This window comes from Panthera pardus, unplaced genomic scaffold (genome assembly GCF_024362965.1).
Source record: "Panthera pardus isolate Hobbes unplaced genomic scaffold, ASM2436296v1 HiC_scaffold_3, whole genome shotgun sequence".
In the NCBI taxonomy this organism is placed as follows: Eukaryota; Metazoa; Chordata; class Mammalia; order Carnivora; family Felidae; genus Panthera; species Panthera pardus.
The window spans coordinates 47,458,716-47,483,430 of NW_026526876.1; the positions used below are offsets into that span (position 1 = coordinate 47,458,716).

General features: G+C 35.3%; 1 protein-coding gene across 1 annotated transcript in view; it reads left to right on the forward strand.

Annotated features, from left to right (window-relative positions):
* BRIP1 (BRCA1 interacting helicase 1) overlaps positions 1–24,715 on the forward strand; it is a 207,588-nt gene that overhangs the window by 15,927 nt on the left and 166,946 nt on the right. The window contains 2 exon segments of the mRNA XM_053892318.1: positions 315–445; positions 1,358–1,477. Coding sequence (XP_053748293.1) covers positions 315–445; positions 1,358–1,477 — 251 coding nt within the window.

A 24,715-nucleotide genomic window follows, 5' to 3' on the forward strand; every position in this document is an offset into this window, starting at 1 on the left:
CTGAAGTTGGATGCTCAACTGACTGAACCAGCCAGACACCCCTTACAGTTATATTTTTTAAACCGCATTATCGGGAGTGGTTTACAAAAGCATAAGCCTATTAAGAAATCAAAATTGGACTTTCCTGATGAAAGCATATTTCTCAAAATGTTATATCTTTGTTAAACTCAGTGGTAAATACATGCTTTTAAACATGTCAACCTCATGTTTTAAAGTAAGGAAATTTTGAGTCTTTAACATCTTGGTTCTAATTTTTCCTGGAAAAATTGCCTAAGTGTCAGTTATTTATACTAATTTTTTATGACTTCTTGTAGAAGACTCTCCTGAAAAAACTACGTTGGCTGCAAAGCTATCTGCCAAGAAACAGGCTTCCATAAAAAGAGATGAAAATGATGATTTTCAAGTAGAGAAGAAAAGAATTCGACCCTTAGAAACTACACAGCAGGTAAACAATTTATTGGCAGTGAAATAGTACCATTAGAGCTGCACAAGGTAGTCAAGTATCAATCAAGTTTTCATTGGCCCTTGTGCAATTTACTTGGGTCGTATCATAGATGTAAATTAAAGGATAAAATATTGTAACTTCATTTTATAATATTACTCATTGAAAAGAGTGTCATTATAATACATTATTGATAATATGTCTTTAAAGTACATGGTGCTTTCCTATATATGAGGAATTAGACAGTTAAATATTTACTTAAGGTATAAATTGGTAATATAGCTACTTTGTACTTTTAATTTTTTTTATTTTTTATTTTTTTAATGGTTATTTTTTTAATTTTTTTTTAACGTTTATTTATTTTTGAGACAGAGACAGAGCATGAACGGGGGAGGGTCAGAGAGAGGGAGACACAGAATCCGAAACAGGATCCAGGCTCTGAGCTGTCAGCACAGAGCCCGACGCGGGGTTCTAACTCACGGACCGTGAGATCATGACCTGAGCCGAAGTCGGCCGCTTAACCGACTGAGCCACCCAGGCGCCCCAATGTTTGTTTATTTTTGAAAGAGACAGAGACAGAGTGTGAGCGGGGGAGGGGCAGAGAGAAAGGGAAACAGAATCCGGAGCGGGCTCCAGGCTCTGAGCAAGCTGTCAGCACACAGCTTGATGTGGGGCTCGAATTCACAAACGTGAGAGCATGGCCTGAGCCGAAGTTGGACGCTTAACCGACTGAGCCACCCAGGTGCCCCTGTATATTTAAAAATTATTTTATTATTTCCAGTTAGAAAGAGTCATCTTTTTTTTTTTTTTTTTATGCTTAACACATATAGAAAAACTACTTTTGACCTTCAGGAACAACTTGCCTGCTCAGACTTTGAGTTTGCATTAAACTTCATTTTGGTTCTGTGTTAACAGATAAGAAAGCGTCATTGTTTTGAAAAGGAAGTGCGTGATTTGGATGCAAAAGTTGCTTCAGGAAAGACCACAAAACTCAACTCTCCATTAGGAAAGATAAACTCCTTTTCTCCACAAAATGTATGTATTTATGCCATTGTTCAGTAAAGAAGGAAAATGTGGAATTTGCTAAACTCCTTTTTTTTTTAAGGAATAGTATAATGCAAAGAATAGTAGAAAACAACTCAGAAGTCCTCGAAGTGCTGTCACATCTCTGCTACTAATGTCTGAGATAGGAAACCCTATTTTCTTTGTGCCCCACTTTCCTCATTTATAGAATGAGAGAATTGGACTAGAAAGAAATCTGAAAGGTTATTTTTCTCTTGTAGATTCTAATGTTGTGTACTATACTTCCCTATAATTCTTTCAGTGTCCTTTGGGCAGGCAGTTCTTAAGGAGTAGTCTAGGGAGTTTTGGAGATTACTGACATTTTTTCTCAGGCAGTGTGTGAGGTAAAAAGTATTTTCATAGTAATAATATGTTATTTGCCTTTTATAAGGGGCACCTGGTGGCTCAGTTGATTAAGCGTCTAACTTGATCTTAGCTCAGGTCTTGATCTCAGGGTTTTGAGTTCACGCCCCATGTTGGGCTCTGCACTGGGCATAGATCGTACTTTAAAAAAGTGATACCAATCTTTTTTTTTTTCATTTTTTTTTTTTCAGTTTATTTATTTACTTAGAGTGTGTGCAAGCGAGGGAGGGATAGAGAGAGAGGGAGAGAGAGAATCCCCAAGCAGGTTCTGTGCTGTCAGCATGGAACCTGAGGCAGGGCCCCACGAACCTCAAGATCAGGACCTGAGCTGATGTGGGACTCAATCTCATGAAATGTGAGATCATGACTTGAGCCGAAAGACCCAGATGCTTAACTGACTGAGCCACCCAGGCACTACCCCCCTCCCCCCGCATAGTAGTTTTCTTCATTAATGAACAGTTAACAAAAGCCAGTTTCACCTGAGAATATCCTTGATGAAGCAGTAAAAATTACTAATTTTATTAACTCAGCCCTTGAGCTTTTTTAACATTCTGTGTGAAGAAGTGAGCAGTACTCAAAACATTTTGCATGCAGAATAGGATGATTATCTTGAGGAAAAGCACTTGTAGAATAGTTTGAATTGTTAGCTGAACTAGCCACATTTTTCATGGAACATTATTTTTACTTGAAAGAATGACTGACAGATAAACTATGGCAATTCTTGAAATAAAGTAAGCCTGATAAAATTTGATTGAAAATCAGAATTTTGAAAAACTGTATATACCACTGTGAACTTGGCAGTTTATGGTACTTGTAGACTTTCCTAATGATATTGGTGGTGATATACAGTGTGACTTTTTGATATTATATAATGAAATGTATTACCATTTATAAGATCTGTAAAATCAGTGAACCACATATTTTCTAAATGGCCTGTGCATGATATTATGAAATGATACCTGGAAAAGATCCATCCTAAGTGCAAGATAGACCAGTGGACCTTTTCTACCCCATCCCTCCACCTCCAGGCAACTCTAGAGTTTTTTTTTTTCAGTCACTGTAGATTAGTTTTCATATCCATAGTTTTATATAAATGGAATTGTGCCTTTTTTTTAATTAAAAATTTTTTAAATTAAATTTCAGATGTTGTGAATTTTACCTGCTGGGTGCTGGGTGTTGTTATATTTCTATAAATACTCTTGAATTTTATTCTGAGATACAGTTAAGTTACAGGGAATCAACTTGATGCTTTTAATCTGCTTCTAGGATTTGTTAGGTGGGATCTGAGCAGGGTTTAGTTGTGGGTTACCTCAGTAGAGGCTAGCTCCTTCTGAGTCCTCTACCTAATGCTCTATGAATTGTTAGGTTTTCTAGTCTGGCTGGTGGGAACAGGCACTGTTCCATGCCCTGTGTGAGTGCCTCATCATTTAGGGTGATTCTTTCTGCTCTCTTGGATTGTTTACTCACTCACATATGCTGACTAATACCCTGCTAGATATTTGAGAGGTCTGTCTGCAGATCTCTGGGATTCATTCTTTGTGCAGCTATCTCCACTTTAATATTCTTCCCTGTGAACTTTAGTCTTTCCATTTTTCTGGACTGAAGAGCAGAGTCTCTTCAATTCAGGTTTGCTGGGCTATATCTTGGTTCCCCCTCCCCATGGCACAGCCTAGAAACTCTCAAGGCAGTAAGCCTAGGCGATTATAGGATCTATTGCATTTATTTCCTATCTTTCAGGGATCACTCTTTCTTACCTGAAATCCTATATCTTAAAAACTATTGTTTCATATGTTCTGTCTGTACTTTTAATTTTTCAGGGAGGAGATGAAAAAACTCATTGACTCTGGGGACAAATTCTAGAAGTCCTTATTTTATTTTATTTTTTTAATGTTTTATTTATTTTTGAGAGAGAACAAGAGAGAGAAAGAGCAAGTGAGCAAACACGTGAGGGGCAGAGAGAGAAGGAGACACAGAATCCGAAGCAGGTTCCAGGCTCTGAGCTGTCAGCACAGAGCCCGACATGGGGCTCAAACCCACAAACTGTGAGATCATGACCCGAGCCTAAGTCAGACACTTAACTGACTCAGTCACCGAGGCACCCCTAGAAGTCTTTAGATGGCTTATAAGGCTTCCTGTTTATCTGTACAATCATAAGTCCTCTATAAACTTTATTTTCTTTTGCGCTTTCTCCTTCTTCCTCTTTTTTTTTTTTTTTTAACCAGCTCCTGCTAATTCTTCAGGAAGCTGCCTTTGACATCCCCAATTTGGAGTTAGATTCCCATCTGGAATGTTCCTTGTACTTTTCGGTTTTTAACACTTACCTTACTCTTACTATCTTCTTTACAAGGCTCTAAGTTCCATTAAGGACAACACCAGGTTTTCTAGTATGTGGAGACCTCCTTGAAGGCTGTGACTGTTACATTCATCTTTATGTTCCAAGTACCTAGCTTTGTGCTAGGAACCTAGTTAAAGACTGAGTGAATGAAAACTATATTCCCTGCCCTCAAAGAATCTTCCTTTAAATTCTTAAAAATACTAAATGGGGAAAAGTCATCTTAGGAGCCTTTAATGTTAAATTGTCAATAATAATATATACTGTGTGTTTGCTTCTGCCAATGTTTTCTACCTCATTTTCTTTCACAGTGCCTTATTTTCTTCATAGCTCTTACCGTTTGAATTTATTTATTTACCTGTTTATTATCTATCTGTGCTGTTAGAATGTAATGTCAGTCTTTTTCGTAAGTATCCCTAGTACCTAGAATAGCATATGGTGTATATTAGTTGCCTGATAAATAGTTGTTAGTTAGAATCTTCTCTAATTCTTACAATGGCATAGGCAGTTATTATTGTTATTCCCATTTTATAGATAAGGATACTCTGAGAATTAAGTACTTTGCTTAAGGTCACAGACTGGCAAATACTAGAGCTAAATCCTACCTAAACAGTATGATACTCTGGCAAATGCTCTGATCACTTTATTTTACATTCTCTCTAAAATGCCTCTCAGAAATCCTGGAGTCCTATAAGCAGGATTCTAATATCAATATAAAGGAAAGAAACATTATGTAGAAGCCTCAAGAATAAAGAAATCAAGTATAGGATAAGCTGTGATTGGTAATAATTAAAATTAGAGAAGTGGATTTTTAAATTTCGTTTTGTTTTTATTGGTTAAGAGAATGAGCTTGAATCAGACTACCTGGGTTTTAATCACAACTCTGCTCTTTACACCTATGTAATCTTGATTAAGTTTTTCTACTGTGAGCTATTTTTACTTCAGTTTCTCCATTTGTTGAACAGGGCTAGTAATAGTACCTCTCTCACAGGGCTGTTAGGAGGGTTAAACAGGTAAATATTTATAAAGTGGTAAGAGTAAGGGCGCCTGGGTGGCTCAGGTCACGATCTTGTGGTCCGTGGGTTCAAGCCTGGTGTTGGGCTCTGTGCTGACAACCCGGAGACTGGAGCCTGCTTCAGATTCTGCCTCCCTCTCTCTCTGCCCCTCCCCCACTCACACTATCTCTCTCAAAAATAAACATTAAAAAATTGCTTATAAAGTGATTAGAGTATACTTAGCATATTTTAGAGCTTATTAAGTGGTAAGTGGTAGCAGAAGTAGCAGCAGTAGCAATAATAGTAGCAGCAAAAGGCTCCGTATTTGTGTGCTGCTACTAAAGGTATTATATAATATTGATTAATATCAAATATATATAGTTATCTTTAAATGCTGCTAAAATATATAGTATCGCTTGATACTAATTTTGAGGAATTAGATTTATAATTAAGTAACATATTCTTTTAATATCTGGTAAGGATGTCTATGGCTAAACCTGTTTAGAGTCTAGACCATGTGACCATAAGCAGAATTCCTGGCTGGATACCTTAATTTTTAGCTAAGTGCTTTGATCAATTTCTCCTTTTGGTTATGTACTATGTTGATCATTTATTATGGTCTTCTTAGTGGTCAAGTATAATTGCATTTATACCTGTATATCCCTATCTTTATATTGGTTATATTTTTAAGGTTTATGTGTTTATTTTTGAGAGAGAGGGGGGACAATCAGAAGCAGACTCCAGGCTCCACGCTGTCAGCGCAGAGCCCATTGTGAAGCTTAAACCCATGAACAGTGAGATCAGGACTTGAGCCGAAGTCGGATGCTTAACTGATTGAGCTACCCAGGTGCCCCATATCGGTTATATTTTAAACCAGAATTTATAAGTTTTTTTCCTTGGCTGTAGGTAGTGTAACTATATTACTGTAGAAATGGGATAATTTTTATAGGTGGGTGATAACATTACTTACAAGATTAAAGGTATGGTTTTCTGATAATTTTTTATAACTTTAAAGATTTGTTAAACTAAATTTCTCAAATCTGGTAACTAAAATGATAACATTTCACTAATGTGACATAGAACTTTTGTTTGTAAGAAGACATAAGTGGTATATGCCATACTAATTCAACATAGATAAAGTAAATTGATCATCACCAGAGTACTTTTGCAAATACAGAAAGACCATGTGGTTGAGCTCTAATATTCTTTTTTTGTAGTCTGGAGTAAAAAACATAAAGGTATAAAGTAATTTTAGGTAGTTTCTGAATGATTAGGGAGAAGGTCACAAATACTTAGGTAAAATGATCTATATTTTCAATACTTTTTTCTTCCTAACAATATTAGAATAAGCAGTTACGATAGAATCATACTCAGTACAAAATATAAAATTGTAGTTAATCTTTTTGTATTTTAGTAAATTGTTAAGAAAATATATAAATTTGTGTGTTTTAACTGTCATTTTAATTTTAAAAGTGGATGGTAGCATTTTTAGTGTAATCTCATAGACATTTAGCACTAGGTAACATATCTAGTTTTTCAAAAGCATTTTCTCAAGCTAATCGTTTCCATGGATGTGAAAAAGAATAATGGGGCTATGAGTAGAGGTAGTTTATTTAAAGAAAGGAATCTTTGAGTATAGAAGTTTTTTTTGTTTTTCCTGTTAGAAACTTACTTTGCAGGGTGCCTGGGTGGCTTAGTCGATTGAGCGTCTGAATCTTGGTTGCGGTTCAGTCATGATCTCCCAGTTTGCAGGTTCGAGCTCCTTGTTGGGCTCCACACTGACAGCATGGAGCCTGCTTGGGAACCTCTCCCCTCCCTCTTTGCCCCTTCTCCACGCACAAACTCTCTCTCTTGTTCTCTCTCAAAATAAATAAACGTTAAAAAAAAAAAAAAGAAGAAACTTACTTTACTTCTGGTACAGAAGCATTTCCTCCTCTCTCTTTTTTTCTTTTTAATAGAGGTATAATTGACATTGTTTTCAGGTGTGCAACATGATGATTCGATATTTGTATACACTATGAAATGATCACAATAAGTCTAGTTAACATCTGTCACCTTTTATAATTACAAAGATTTTTTTTTTCTTGTGATAAGAACTTTAAAGATTTGCTCTTTTAGCAACTTTCAGATATAAACCATGGTCAAAGTGCTATTTTACATCTTCATGACATATTTAGTTTAATTTAATTAATTAATTTTTAAATTTACATCCAAGTTAGCATATAGTGCAACAATAATTTCAGGAGTAGATTCCTTAATGCCCCTTACCCATTTACCCCATACCCACAATCCCTCCAGCAACCCTCTGTTTACTTTCTATATTTAAGAGTCTCATATGTTTTCTTCCCTTCCCTGTTTTTATATTATTTTTGCTTCCCTTCCCTTATGTTCATCTGTTTTGTATCTTAAATTCCTTACATGAGTGAAGTCATATGATATTTGTCTTTCTCTAATTTTGATTAGCATAATACCCTCTAGTTCCATCCACGTTGTTGCAAGTGGCAAGATTTCATTCTTTGTGATTGCCGAGTAATACTCCACTGTGTGTGTGTGTGTGTGTGTGTGTGTGTGTGTGTGTGTGTGTGTGTATGTATATATATATGTATATATACCACATCTTCTTTATCCATTTATCCATTGATGGACATATGGGCTCTTTCCATACTCTGGCTATTGTTGATAGTGCTGCTATAAACATGGGGGTGTGTGTGCCCCTTCGAAACAGCACACCTGTATCCCTTGGATAAATACCTAGTAGTGCAATTGCTGGGTCATAAGGTAGTTCTATTTTTAATTTTTTGAGAAACCTCCATACTGTTTTCCAGAGTGGCTGCACCAGTTTGCATTCCTACCAGCAATGCAAAAGAGATCCTCTTTCTCCATAGCCTTGCCAACATCTGTTGTTGCCTGAGTTGTTAATGTCTGCCATTCTGACAGGTGTGAGGTGGTATCTCATTGTGGTTTTGATTTGTATTTCCCTGATGATGAGTGACATTGAGCATTTTTTCGTGTGTTGGTTGGCCATCTGGATGTCTTCTTTGGAGAAGTGTCTATTCATGTCTTTTGCCCATTTCTTCACTGGATTATTTGTATTTTGGGTGTTGAGTTTGATAAGTTCTTTATAGATTTTGGATAGTAATCCTTTATCTGATATGTCGTTTGCAAATGTCTTCTCCCATTCCGTTGGTTGCCTTTTAGTTCTGCTGATTGTTTCCTTTGCTGTGCAGAAGCTTTTTATTTTGATGAGGTCCCAATAGTTCATGTTTGCTTTTGTGTCCCTTGCCTCTGGAGATGTGTTGAGTAAGAAGTTGCAGCCAAGGTCAAAGAGATTTTTGCCTGCTTTCTCCTCGAGGATTTTGATGGCTTCCTGTCTTACATTTATTTAGGTCTTTCGTCTATGTTGAGTTTATTTTTGTGTATGGTGTACGAAAGTGGTCCAGGTTCATTTTTTTGCATGTTGCTGTCCAGTTTTCCCAGTGCCACTTGCTGAAGAGACTGTCTTTATTTCATTGGATATTCTTTCCTGCTTTGTCAAAGATTAGTTGGCCATACATTTGTGGATCCATTTTTGGGTTCTCTATTCTCTTCCGTTGATCGGAGTATCTGTTTTTGTGCCAGTACCATACTGTCTTGATGGCTACAGCTTTGTAATACATCTTGAAGTCTGGGATTGTGATGCCTCCAGCTTTGGTTTTCTTTTTCAAGATTGCTTTGGCTATTCGGGGTCTTTTCTGGTTCCATACAAATTTTAGGATTCTTTGTTCTAGCTCTGTGAAGAATGCTGGTGTTATTTTGATAAGGATTGCATTGAATATGTAGATTGGTTTGGGTGGTATTGACATTTTAGCAATATTTGTTCTTCCTATCCAGGAGCGTGGAATATTTTTCCATTTTTTTGTGTCGTTTTCAGTTTCTTTCATAAGCTTTCTATAGTTCTCAGTGTATAGATTTTTCACCTCTTTGGTTAGATTTATTCCTAGTATTTTATGGGTTTTGGTGCAATTGTAAATGGGATCGATTCCTTAATTTCTCTTTCTGTTGCTTCATTATTGGTGTATGATTTATTTTATAACTGGAAGTTTATGCCTTCACCCATTTCTCCCACACCACTCCCCTACCTCTGGCAACTGCCAGTCTCTTCTCTGTATCTATGAGCATGTTTTTTTGTGTGTATTTTTATTTTTTTTTAGATTTCACATATAAGTGAGAGCATATGGTACTTGTCTTTCTCTGACTTAATTCACTTAGTATAATGTCCTTGAAGTCTGTCCATCCATGTTGTTGCAAATTACAAGATTTCATTCTTTTTTATGGCTGAATAACCCATTGTATATATTTATATATACCACATTTTCTTTATCCATTCATCCAATGATGGATACTTAGATTGTTTCCATATCTCAGCGATGATAAGTAATGTTGCAGTGAACACAAGGGTACCTGTATCTTTTTGAGTTAGTGATTTTATTTTCTTTGGACCAGTACCCAGACATGGAATTGCTGGATCATATGTTATGTTTTTAATTTTTTAGTAATATCTGTACTGTTTTCCATAGTGGCTACACTAATTTACATTCCCACCAAAAGTGCACAAGGTTTCCTTTTGTCACACATCCTCACCAACATTTGTTATTTCTTGTCTTTTTGATAATAGTCATTCTAACAGGTGTGAAGTAAGAGCTCACTGTGGTTTTGATTTGCATTTACCAGATGGTTACTGATGTTGAGTACCTTCTTATATACCTGTTGGCCATCTGTATATCTTTTCTCAGATCTTTTGCCCATTTTTAAATTGGATTTTTTTTTTTTTTGCTATTGAGTCATATGAGTTCTTTGTATATTTTGGGTTTTAGCCTCTTATTGGACATTTGGTTTGCAAATAATTCTTCCTGTTTAGTATGTTGCCTTTTCATTTTGCTGGTGGTTTTCTTTACTGTGCAGAAGCGTTTTAGTTTGATATAGTCACACTTGCTTATTTTTGTTTTGTTGCTTTTGCTTTTGGTGTCAGATTAAAAAAATCATTGCTAAGACCTGACACAGGAGCTTACTACCTATGTTTTCTTCTAGGAGTTTTATGATTTCAGGTCTTATGTTCAAGTCTATAATCTATTTTAAGTTGATATTTGAGTATGGTCTAAGATGATGATTGTGTTTCATTCTTTTGCATATTACCGTTCATTTTTCCCAGCACCAAATATTGAAGAGATTGTTTTTTTCACCATTGTATAACATTTCATAATCTTTGCTACATGGCTCATTATAAATCACAAAAGTATTTTCTATGAATTTTGGAATACATGATTTCATAAAGACGTGGAAGAAAAATATGTAGTTTCATAGGATTTAATATTTATTGTATAGCAGTTTCTGAAATTATTTTATCACCAAAACTTTAGATAAAGTATTTTTCTAAATGCAGTCCATATTTTAGAACTTTTCCTAGTGGAGAGATGATATGCCTCACATTTTGTATATCATATTTTAATCTAGATAATCTAAACATCTTAAATAAGCTAAATTGAGAGACTTGGGTAAGTAACATATCTTTTTAGGACCTGTTCCTTCAAATGGGAGGAAAAAGAAAGTGGAACTAGATTTTATATGCCTTATATTGCTTTTAGCTCTAACACTTCTAAATTCTAAGGATGCTTCTTCTGTTTTGGCTCTTATAAGATGGTATTAGCAAAGACAACTTATTTTTGGAAGGATAGTTATATTTGTATTCATAAATTAATGGTTTAGTTCTCTTATTCCTAAAAAATGTAAATATTATAGTCTTTATACTTTTAAAATCCATAGTTATATTTTTTTGAAAAACTCCTTCATAAATGAAATGATAAATTAGTGTAATGATTTCTCTTTTTATCTAAACTTGACATTAAACTTTTTAAGTTTTTCTTTTAAAATTTTCTTAGTTTTCATTAAAATAATTTAGTTTCCAGCCTGTTGATTAGAGAATTGGATAGTTGTCTTTTTACCATCCTGTCATCTCAAGTATACTCACTCTCTCTTCAAGTCAGAAAATGGTGTCAATATTTCCTCTCTTTTATAATTACCATCCATTGTCCACTGTTTATTCTCTTTCCTTACATTTTAGATTCTTTCGTTTATACTGATAATTCATACATCAGAGATCTAGTAAAGCATTAGTCTCTCACGTCAAAATAAATTAAGAGAAACATTGTTTTTTAATAGAGTGTTACCGTTCTGATTTTACTTTATTCCACCATTCATAATCATTTTCTTAAGAATTTATTTATATTCTCTTCACTTTCAGTAAATTTTCACAATAGGTGAGGTGGGTTTTTTTTTGGTTTTTGTTTTTTTTTATAACCCTGAGATCGAAAGTCTCATGCTCCACTGAACTGAACCAGCCAGGCACTCCTAGGTGAGGTATTATTATAGACTCATTCTTATGCTTATATATGATTTTTATTTCTTCATTAAATAAAGGCTTACATTGGCTATATACTTTTATAAAAGTAGTTATATTTTTTGATTTAGTGTAGCAGTAGCATTTATTTATTACTTTTGCATAGTGTGTAGAAGAGATGTGGGTCCAGTAGAGTGCGCTGTTGACCTTCCGATAAAGTTGACATTGGGCAAACCTTGGGATATTTTCTCCTTTTTTTCCTCTTTTGTCTCTGTCTTTCCCTCTCTCTCTCTCTCTCCCCCACTCTCCCTTTAAAATTTAAGATATTTTCTAGGATCTCAGCAGAAAATGGCCCGTTTTCTCTGAAAGTATGTTACAAGTCATTTTCTCACAGTTTAATTTACTTTTAATATACTGCTTATGTAGTGATACAATGCTTGCTTACTATGTGCCAGAAACTCTTCTAAACATTCTAGAAATATTAATTCACCTGGTAAATACAGGTTCATGTGAGGTAACGCCTATTGTAATTTCTTTTAACTTTTCTGTGGATTTGATAATTTTCAAAATAAAATGAAAGAATTTAACTTAATCCTTACAATAGCCCTTTGAGAGAGGTATTGGTATTTTCCCCAATTACAGATGTAAAAATGGAGGCATAGAGAATTTAAGTAGCTTGGTCATGTCACAAAGCTGATGAGTAGACTCTGGTTTAAAACTTAGTCTGGCCTAGAATTGATTCTCTCAGCCTCCTCATTATTCTGCCTGTGAATAAACTCTTCCAGATGAACTTAGGTGAAAGTGCTTTTCTGTACTGTAATAGGCTATATTATATTCAGTACCATACAAGTAATTAATTTAACATTAGTTCCTCTTTTAGTCTGTCTCTCAATACCCTGTCCTTTTCTTTACAATGTTTCCTGAAGTTTATAATAATATATTTTATTTGTAGGTTTAACTGTTTTATTTGCCTCCTTGCCAGGCTGTCCATAAGAACAAGTGTTATGTCTCCCTTACTGCCTTTTTAATAACCAGCATCTGGCACAGGACCTGCACCTAGTAGGTACTTTCACATTTGTTTAATAAATGAATGAAAAAATGGCCAAAGTTGAGAAAGTGCATGATTTATCATGGTTCCTGTAGCTTACAAGTTTTACTCAGATCCATGTACTAAAGGAGGTGTGACAGTACTGTTAAATAGAGGAGACTTAAAGCAGGTTTTAAAATGTTTTTTTGTCTTCTGCAGTACATTTTGGTGGTAGTGTTTTAGGTACTAGCACACAGAAATAAGAGATCAAACAATGACTTCAGGGAACAAGAGGTACATTGGTGCTTAATATAAACAAGAGATTGGAAACACCTTTTGATTTCTCTAGTTGCTGTAAGAACAAGTTGTTAAAATTGCCAATTTGAGTATAATTTATTCAAGGCAACAAAAATTTTGAAACCTATGATATGCCAGACGCTTAATAACCTATATTTCTTAAAGGGTTAATAATAATGATAATGTGATAGCTTTTTGGAATATATATTTGTGCCAGGCAATTTATGTGTTCTCTTATGTAATCCTTTCATTAGCACTGTGAAGAAAGTTGAGTAGATACTAGACTCATTTTATATGTAAGAAAATTCAAGCCCAAAGATATCAGACTGTTTGAGTATGTAAATGATGGAAGCATGACTTGAGCCTAGCTCTAAAATTGAGTACAAATAGATTCATTGATTATAAATGGGGAAAAGAGAGGGAAAAGGAATGGCTGGGTAATTTTTTTTTCTTGGCTGGTGAGGAAAAAACCCAAGTCACTGTGCAAGAGAAAATAGATGATATTATTCAATATGTCTGGTGTTAAATATCTGCTTTTAAACAGTTAATCTGTAGTTAGAGAAATATTAAATTATCTTAAATATTTTGTGTATTTTATCTACTCAAGAGTTTTAAACTAAAATTTTAAAAAATTGTGAGTAATATACATTTTTCATAATTCAGTATAGTTAAAATTTTTTTTAACATTTAACTTTTTTATTTATAGGATTTATTTTTGTATATGTATGAGTTGATGCTCTAATTGTATGCTTTTCTAAGTGGATGATCAGTTGTCCCAGTGTCAATTAGAGAATAATTTTTCCTGATATAAAGATTTGTCATAATCGTACACTAAATTGTTATATATACTTGGATTGGTTCCTAGACTGTTTTTCTCTTTAAATTTTATACTTTTACTTTTTTTATACTTTCAAAGTATGTGCATATGTATGTAGTTAGAGTCAAAGATATGGCATTGAACAAATGCCTATTTCTATTCTCCAATTCCTACTATTTTTTTAAAAATTTTTATTTAATTTATTTTTTTATATTTACGTCCGAATTAATTAGCATATAGTGCAACAATGATTTCAGGAGTAGATTCCTTAATGCCCCTTACCCATTTACCCCATCCCCCCTCCTACAACCCCTCCAGTAACCCTCTGTTTGTTCTCCATATTTAAGAACCTCTTATGTTTTTGTTCTTCTCCCTGTTTTTTATTATTTTTGCTTCCCTTCCCTTATGTTCATCTGTTTTGTATCTTAAATTCCTTACATGAGTGAAGTCATATGATATTTGTCTTTTTCTGACTAATTTTGATTAGCATAATACCCTCTAGTTCCATCCACATTGTTGCAAGTGGAAAGATTTCATTCTTTTTGATTGCCAAGTAATACTCCTCTGTGTGTGTGTGTGTGTGTGTGTGTGTGTGTGTGTGTGTGTGTGTGTGTTATATACATCACATCTTCTTTATCCATTCATCCATCGATGGACATTTGGGCTCTTTCCATGCTTTGTCTATTGTTGATAGTGCTGCTATAAACATGGGGGTGCATGTGCCCTTTCGAAACAGCACACCTGTATCCCGTGGATCAATGCCTGTATCCCGTGGATCAATGCAATTGCTGGGTCGTAGGGTAGTTCTATTTTTAGTTTTTGGAGGAACCTCCATACTGTTTTCCAGAGTGGCTGTACCAGCTTGCATTCCCACCAGCAGTGCAAAAGAGATCCTCTTTCTCCACATCCTTGCCAACGTCTATTGTTGCCTGAGTTGTTAATGTCTGCCATTCTGACAGGTGTGAGGTGGTATCTCATTGTGGTTTTGGTTTGTATTTCCCTGATGATGAGTGACATTGAGCATTTTTTCGTGTGTTGGTTGGCCATCTGGATGTCTTCTTTGGAGAAGTGTCTATTCATGTCTTTTGCCCATTTCTTCACTGGATTATTTGTATTTTGGGTGTTGAGTTTGATAAGTTCTTTATAGATTTTGGATAGTAATCCTTTATCTGATATGTCGTTTGCAAATGTCTTCTCCCATTCCGTTGGTTGCCTTTTAGTTCTGCTGATTGTTTCCTTTGCTGTGCAGAAGCTTTTTATTTTGATGAGGTCCCAATAGTTCATGTTTGCTTTTGTGTCCCTTGCCTCTGGAGATGTGTTGAGTAAGAAGTTGCTGTGGTCCAATTCCTACTATTTGAAGTCAATAATTTTAATCATTTTACTTATTAAATACTTGGGTATTTATTTATTTTTTAAAGAATAACATATGTACTGCTTTTTTCTTGAATTTTTGGTTTTAGATACCTTCTCTTGCCTTCCTGGTACCCTTTCTAGATTGTCCCATTACTTGTCCGCTTTAAGCCTTACAGTTAGTGTTTACATTATTGTAATTACATAAATATCATGAAAAACATAGCCAGTTTTCTACTATGATTACAGTTCTTCCACCAAACTAGGTTTTATTTTTTTCACTACTAATATTTGTCTTGTCATTTGCTTAGTTTTCTATATAACTGTAACTATTTATCCCCGAGCTTTGATAGAATGTAAAATCTGTCAGCTCATTCAAATGCATCAGGTCAGGAATGTCCATATATTTGGACTCTCAGTATTTAGTGGAAATTATGAAAAATACTTTTCATTTTCATTTACTTTTCATCATTATACTTTTCATTTCATGTTGAATTATGTGTTTTTTAATGACATTGAAGTTTTTTGAAATAAAGGTATTATCTGTTCTTTAGTGAAAATTTGGAAAACACCAAAATAAATGTGTACTTAAATTATTAAAAAAAAAAAAAAGAGGTTAGAGTGGGAGAGAGAGCCAAAGCATAAGAGACTCTTAAAAACTGAGAACAAACTGAGGGTTGATGGGGGGTGGGAGGGAGGGGAGGGTGGGTGATGGGCATTGAAGAGGGCGTCTTTTGGGATGAGCACTGGGTGTTGTATGGAAACTAATTTGACAGTAAGTTTCATATATTTAAATAAATAAATAAACATTAAAAAAATTAAAACACACACACACACGAAACCAAAATAAAACCAAAACAAAACAAAAAAAATTATTAACATGAATCTTTAATTCAACTATTTCCTTAGTATCAGCCCTGATATTTTACTTGCTATCTATTCTTAACACACACACATACACACACACACACAATTAGTTACCCATTACTATGTAATAAACCAACCATTTATTTGGCTCACTATTCTGGGGATCAGCAATTTAGGCTGGGCTCAGCTGGGCATTTCTTCTGCTGATCTCAGCTGGGCCACTCATGCATCTATGTTCAGCTGCAGGTCAACTGCAGGTCAGCTAAGCAACTCTTTGTTGGGGGTTGGTTGGCAGTTGGTTGAGACTGGTGGGTATCTCTCATCATCTAATCTTGGCTTTGTATGTGGTGGCCCCAGGGTTCCAGAAGCAGCAAGAGAGCAAACCCCAGTGTGCAAATGCCTTTTGAGTCTCTGTGTCATGTTTGCTAATGTCTTAGTCACCAAAGCAAATCACATGGCCAAACCCAGATTAAAGTGGTGGAGTTCATTTCTTGGGTGGAAGACCTATAAAGTGACCTTGCAAAGGGGCTTCCATATAGAGATGGGAAGAATTTGTGGCCATTTTTGTTATATAACATATGTGTATAAAACATATATATAATATGTATTATGCACGTACTTTATTTTTATTTTTTTTTTTTCTTTACAAAATTTAGATTATAGTGTATATTGCTTTTACTTTTCACCTAATATATTATGGTCATAAAAAGGCTTTTAAAAATCTAAATCATAACTGGTCTGTTTTGATACATACTTTAAAAAAATTTTTTTTAATGTTTATTTATTTTTGAGAGAGACAGAGCATGAGTGGGGGAGGGGCAGAGGGAGAGGAAGACACAAAATCTGAAGCAGCTCCAGGCTCTGCGCTGTCAGCACAGAGCCTGATGCGGGGCTCAAACTCACGAACCATGAGATCATGACCTGAGCTGAAGTCGGTCGCTTAACCGACCGAGCCACCCAGGTGCCCCTGATAAATACTTTTTTGATGTAACCTTTCTTCTGTGCCAGAAGTTGGCAAACTATAGCCCATGGGCTGAATATGACCTGCTGCCTGTTTTTATAAATTTGGGGGAACATAGTTTATGTTCATTTACATACTGTCATTGGCTGCTTTTGTACTGCAACATTGGAGTTGAGTAGTTGGACAGAGATATATGGCTCACAAAACCCAAAATATTTACTCTCTGACCCTTTAAAGATAGTTTACTAACCCTTGTCCTATGTTATTTTTTTTATCTTAACTTTCATTATTTATTTATATAAAAATTTTTTTGTGTTCATTTATTTTTGAGGGAGACCAAGCATGAGCAGGGGAGGGACTGAGAGAGAGAGAGAGAGAGAGAGAGAGAGAGGGAGAGAGAATCCAAAGCAGGTTCCAAGCTGTCAGCACAGAGCCTGACGCAGGGCTTGAACCCATGAACTGAAAAATCATGACCTGAGCTGAAGTCGAATGCTTAACTGACCGAGCTGCCCAGGCGCCCTGTCCTATGCTATTTTAATCTTGGTAAGCAAGGCCAGAAGTTAGCAGGATTAGTGTGAATCTCTTGCTTTATCTGCAAATTTACTTAAGGACAGGATGATAGAATGGATGAGTAATTGCTTGAAGGAGTTTCCTTCAGCTCCAATAATTAAAAATTTTTGCAAGTTTATAGAAAACATAATAGTGACCTCTGTAGTGGCAATACAAAGGAAAATTCTCAAAAATTTCCAATATTTTTTATCACTGAGTAAACTTGGCTAATGCTTTAGAAAGATTGACAATTATTTTTCTTGATATGTAGAAATACTTAATGAAATATGTATACCAATCCAGCTGACACGTGTACATATTTAGTGAGAATAGAATCTATAATTGCCATATAGAAATTTTTCACTCATGGATAAGTGGATATAGAAAGATAACTGTACTTTAGAATACTACTTTGTTAATTGGAAAATTCTCTGGCCAGTAGATGCAGTTGTGTGTTTATTTTAGCTTTTTAAGATTTGACATAGCCACCAAATTATACAAAAATTGGAAGTATAATACAAATAAATTTTTTTTTCCTTGGAGCCATTTGAGAGTAAGTTGTTGACCCGAAGCTGCATCACCCTCGGATACTTATGTGTCTATTCCCAATAAGCAAAGACATTCTTTTATATAACTACAATAAAACCATAAAAATTAGGAAATTAAAACTGATTCATTTTTACTATTTAATACTCAGAACTAGATCAAAGTTTTGTCAGTTATCTCAATAAAGCTTTTGCAGCAGAAGGATCCAGTTCAGAATCATGTATTGCATTTAATTGTCATTTTGCTCTCTTCTTCAGTCTGGAACAGTTCCTTAGTCTTTCCTTGACTTTCATACAAGATTATAGCCTTTGTAGAATGTCTCTCAATTTGGGACTTTATCATAATTAGATTAAGACTAGATATCTTTGGCAGCAATGTCACAGAAGCAGTGCTTCCCATTCTACCATTCTACCTATTGCATTCTGTCAAGTGGCAAATCGTTTCATTTTGTTCCATTACTGATGATTACTTTGATAATTTGATTAATGTAATGACTGCTAGTCATCACCATAAAGTTATTTTTTTTCCTTTTATAATTAAAGAAGACTTTGGGGAGAAACTCTGAAACTTTATAAATAGCATGTCCTCACTAATTAAATTTATTCATTTTATATCTTTATGGACTCATGATTTCCCATTTTATTCAGTGAGTGATAATCCATTATTATATGATTTGTTTAGATGTTCAAGTGGGAGTTTGTTGCTTGTGTATTTCTGATATGTATCCATCATTCTTGGAGCATTTCCTTACTTTCTGGCACAAAGTGTTCCAGGATCATATGGTCTTTTTCCCTGGCATACGCTTGGATTCAGCCATTTTTCCAGGGAGCCCTGGTTCCTTTTAGTGGCAAATAATATTTAGAAGCCAAGTTCTGGGTGTTAGTTTTATTCATTGCTGTTGCGATTGGTATTCCAGGCCCTTTCAGCAGACAGAGCTAGGAATTACGTGTGTGTGTGCAGATCTACACTTCTATATATTTATATTTATGTGTGTTGAAAATTATGTATTCCTACCAATAGATACAATTCCATTTTAGTACCAGAGGGTTCATTGTAAGTTTCTTCCTTTTCCTATTTTTAACTGAAAAACCTTATTCCCAGTTCTCCAAAAAGTTAAAAATAGAATTACCATATGTTCCAGCAATTCCATTTCTGGGTATATATCCAAAAGAATTGAAAGCAGATACTGAAACAGATACTTGTACACCAGTATTCATAGCAGCATTGTTAATAATAGCCAAACAGTAGAGACAACCCAAGTGTCCATTGATACGTGAATGGATAAACAAATGTGGTATATACATACTATGGAATATTTAACCTTAAAAAGGAAGGAAATTCTGAAATGTGCTGCAACATAGATGAACCTTGAACAGAAATAAGCCAGACACAAAAGAACAAATATTGTATGATTCCACTTGGAATTTTCTTTTCTAGTTATGTGTTAATATTATAGAAATAGAGTTCATTTTTTTTAAGTTTCTTTATTTTATTTTATTTAAAAAAAAATTTTTTTTTTTTAACGTTTATTTATTTTTGAGACAGAGAGAGACAGAGCATGAATGGGGGAGGGGCAGAGAGAGAGCGAGACACAGAATTGGAAGTAGGCTCCAGGCTCTGAGCCATCAGCCCAGAGCCCGACGCGGGGCTCGAACTCACCGACCGTGAGATCGTGACCTGAGCCGAAGTCAGACGCTCAACCGACTGAGCCACCCAGGCGCCCTATTTCTTTATTTTAAAGAGAGAGATAGTGTGAGTAGGGGAGGGCCAGAGAGAGAGAGAGAGAGAGAGAGAGAGAGAGACTGAGAATCCTAAGCAGGCTATGCACTATCAGTGTGGAGTCTGACAAGGTTTTGAACTCATGAAACTGCAAGATCATGACCTGAGCCTAAACCAAGAACTGGACGCTTAACCCACTGAGCCACCAGGTGCCCGTAGAGATAGAGTTTGTTTTTTGTGTATTGACCATGTAACCTGCAACTTTGCTGAGTGATTTTTTGGTTCTAGTTGGTATTGGAGATTTTGTGGGACTTTTTAAGTGCACAGAATTGTATATTTACATCCTCTAGTAAACATTGTTTTACTTTCTTAAATTGTTTTTTAAATGTTTTATTTATTTTTGAGACAGAGACAGAACATGAGCAGGGGAGGGGCAGAGAGAGAGGGAGACACAGATTCCCAAGCAGGCTCCAGGCTCTGAGCTATCAGCACAGAGCCCAACGTGAGGCTCGGACCCATGAACTGTGAGATCATGACCACCCAGGCACCCCACATTATTTTACTTTTTAAATAATGTTTCACTTTTAACATATTTTCTTACCTTATTCCAATGGCTAGGATATACAGTACAGGGTTGAATTGGAGTAGTGAGAGTGGATATTCTCGCCTGTTTACATCTTGAGGGGAAAGCATCTTTCACGTTTCTTACCATTATATATGACATTTGTCATCAGTATTTTATATCTACCTTTTATCAGGTTGAGGAAGTTTTTTTTCTATTCCTAGTTTGCTGAAAGTTTTTATAAGGAATGGATGTTGAATTTTCTGTTTTAAATTTTATTGCATCCATTGGTATCATAGGATTTTCCTCTTATATCCTGTTGATATGGTGAGTTATAATGATTGGTTTGGTTGTGGACCCAAACTCATATTCCTGTGGTAAAACCCACTTAGTCATGGTGTAGGACCCTTTTAATATGTTGCTGGATTTGATTTGCTAAATTTGCTAAGGCTGTTTTTGCATCTGTGCTCTTAAGGATATTGGTCTTTATTTTTTAGAATGTGTTTGGTTTTGATATCAGGGTAAGGCTAGCCTTATAAAATGAGTTGGGATGTATGGATATTATTTCTTCCTTAATTTTTTGATAGAATTTGCTAGTGAAGCCGTCTTGGACTTTTATCTTATTCTGTGTAAGTAAAACTTACACACTTAATTTTTCTTTTTTAATGTTTATTTTGAGATAGAGAGCATGGTGGGGGAGGAGCAGAGAGAGGGCTAGAGGGAATCCCAAGCAGGCTCCATGCGGACAGGGTGCTGACAGGGCTCCATGCTGTCAGTGCAGAGCCCCATTGCAGGGCTAGCTAGATCTTATGAACCGTGAGATCATGACCTGAGGCAAAATCAAGAGTTGAACGCTTAACCAACTGAGCCACCCAGGTGCCTTACACATTTAATTCTTGAAATAAATATAGGACTATTCAGAATTTCTGTTGCTTCTTGAATTGGTAATTAGCATCTCAAGAAATTTGTCCATTTCATTCAAGTTTTTAAATTCATTGATATAATGCTCAGAATAGCCTTTCTGAAAAATACAGGATCTGTAGTGATAGCTCTTCCTTTCTGATATTTATAATTTGTGTTTCTCTTTTTGATCAACGTAGGCAGAGGTCGATAAGTTGTATTATCTCTAAAAAACAACTTTGTTTTTCCATTTTCTCTAATATTTTTCCATTTTCTACTAAGTTGATTTCTGCTTTTATCTTTATTTCCTTTGTTGTACTTCGGATTTAATTTGCTCTTTTTTTAACTTCTTGAGGCTTAAGCATAATTGATTTTGGACCTTTTTGTTTTCTTTCTAAGACAGCCATTGAAAGTTCTACATTTCCCTCTAAGCACTGGTTTATCTGTATCACACAGATTTTGATACTAGTTTACTTTTTTCCCTAACTTTCCTTGTGATTTCTTCTCTGACCGAGGATTTATTTACACGTCTAAATAAACACTAAATAGGTGTTTTCTCTACAGATATTTTTCTCATGTTGTTTTCTAATTTGGTGGGGTTAGAGAACATTCTATATGATTTCAGTTCATTTAGATTTAATGATCTGTTGATAAATACTCAGAGTTCTTGCTAAGTATGTGTATTCATTTATAGACTACTACTCATTTATTCAGTGTAGTAGTCTATAAATGTCAGGTCAGGTTGGCTTATTATGTTGTTTATGTCTTCTATATCCTTACTGATTTTTTTGATCTACCTATAAATTAGAGAAGAGTGCTGAGGGCCTTATAATTGTGGATTTGCTGCTGCTTTCAATTCTGTCAATTTTTAGCTCCTAGATCTTAAGTTTTGTTATTACCTGTGTACACATTTAAGATGTCTTCATGGTGAGTTAACCCATCTGTCACTGGAAGAGTCTGTTCTTAAATCTACCTTGTCTAATTAATATAGCCAGCTAGCTTTCTTACGCTTAGTGTTTGCACAGTATATCTTTTTTCATCCTTTTACTTTTAACCCATCCGTGTCTTTACATTTAAAATGCATTTTTTGGGGCAGCTGGATGGCTCAGTCAGTTAAGCGTCTGACTTTGGCTCAGGTCATGATCTTGCAGTTTATGAGTTTGAGCCCTGCATGTTGCTCTGTGCTGACAGCTCAGAATCTAGAGCCTGTTTCTGATTCTGTGTCTCCCTCTCTCTCTGCCCCTCCCCTGTTTGTGCTCGGTCTCTCTCTCTCAAAAATAAGTAAAAACATTAAAAAAAAATTTTTTTTAAATGCATTTCTTGTACATAGTTGAATCTTTTCCCACCAATTTGACACTATTGTACATTTAGTGTAATCATCAATATGGTTGTTGTAAGTTTTCTATTTGCCACAACTGTTTCTTATTCTCCTTTCCTTTTCTGCTTTCTTTTTGATTAATTGATCATGTTTTAGCTTTCTTAACTATAACCATTTGTTTGGGGTTGCTCTAAGGTTTATAATTTGCATCTTATTGTACTTCAAAATAGTTTACTTCACATATAATATATAAGAATCTTCTACCACTGTATTTTCATTTCTATCCTCATCTTTTGGCAACTTTTTGGAACAATACAGTATTTTGTTACATTTTCAAATCATCAGTTATATGTTTCAAGTTTTATTTTTTTTATTGAGATTTAATTTTTGTAGAGCAGTTTAAGGAGCACAGCAAAATTGAAGAGAAAGTACAGAGATTTACTGTACATGCCTTGCCCCCTGCCAACATGCATAGGCACCCCGTTATCAACATCCTGCACCAGAATGGTACACTTATTAAAATTGATGAACCTACATCAACGCATCCTAAGTGCCCAAAGTCCATAGTTTATATTACAGTTCACTCTCAGTGTTTGTATATTCAGTGGGTTTGGACAAATGTATAATAACATGTTTCCAACATTATGATGTTATACTGAGCATTTTTACTGCCCTAACAATCTTTTGTGCTTCGCCTATTCTTTACTCCCCACTTAACCCCAAGCCCCTGGCAACCACTGATCTTTTCACTCACTGTCTCCATAGTTTCACCTTTCCCAGAATATTATATATAGTTGGAGTCATACAGTATGTAGTCTTTTTGGTTTGGCTTCTTTACTTAGTAATGTGCTTTTTATTTTTTAATTTTTTTTAATGTTTATTTATTTTTGAGAGAGAGAGAGAGAGAGAGAGTGACTGGGAGAGGGACAGAGAGAAAGGGAGACACAGAATCTGAAGCAGGCTCCAGGCGCTGAGCTGTCAGCACAGAGCCTGGCGCAGGGCTCGAACTTATGGACCAAAAAATCATGAGCTGAAGTCAGACACCCAACCAAATGAGCCACCCAGGAGCCCCACTTAGTAATATGCTTTTAAGGTTCCTCTGTGGAACCTTAACTCATGGATTGATAACTCATTATTCATGGCTGGATATTCCATTGTCTGGATGTACCACAGTTTGCTTATTCATTCACTTTCTTGAGGATATCTTGGTCACTTCCAAATTTTATATGAATAAAGTAGATGTAAACATCTGTGTGCAGGTTTTTTTGTGGACATAAGTTTTCAGCTCCTTTAGTTAAATACCAAGGAGCATGACTGCTGGACCTTATGGTAAAAGTATATTTATTTTTTTAAGAAATTACCAAATTGTCTTCTATTGTGGCTGTACCATTTTGTATTTCACCAGTAATGAATGAGAGTACCTGTGGCTCCACATTTTCATCAGCATATGGTGTTGTCAGTGTTCTGGATTTTGACCATTCTAATATGTGTGTAGTGGTATTTTGTTTTAATTTGCATTTCCCTGATGATATCTGATGTTAAGAATCTTTTCATACGCTTATTTGCCATTTGTATATCTTCTTTGGTGAAATGTTTAATAAGATCTAAAGGGTTGAAAAACTCATTTTTAAAATTGGGTTATTTTTCTTAAGTTTTTTTTTTTTAAATTTTTTTGATGTTTTTATTTATTTCTGAGACAGAGAGAGACAGAGCATGAGCAGGGGAGGGGCAGAGAGAGAGGGAGACACAGAATCTGAAGTGGGCTCCAGGCTCTGAGTTGTTGGCACAGAGCCCGACCCGGGGCTCGAACTCATGAGCTGTGAGATCATGACCTGAGCTGAAGTCGGACGCCCAACCGACTGAGCCACCCGGGTGCCCCTCTTCTTAAGTTTTAAGAGTTCTTTGTATATTTTGGATAATAGTTGTTTACCAGATAAGTCTTTTGTAAATATATCTTCTAGTCTGTGGCTTGTTTTCTCATTTTTTCATCATTGTTTTTCACAGAACGTTTTAATTGTAATAAAGTCCAGCTTATCAGTTATTTCTTTCATGTGTTGTGCCGTTGTTGTTGTATCTAAAGCCGTACTTGAGATTATCAGAGGGGATGATATTCCTATATGTGTATTAGAATTAGATGTCAGAGGTGCCTGGGTGGCTCAGTTGGTTACGTGTACATATGACTCTTGATTTCGGCTCAGGTCATGATTTCATGGTTTGTTTTATCAAACCCCATGT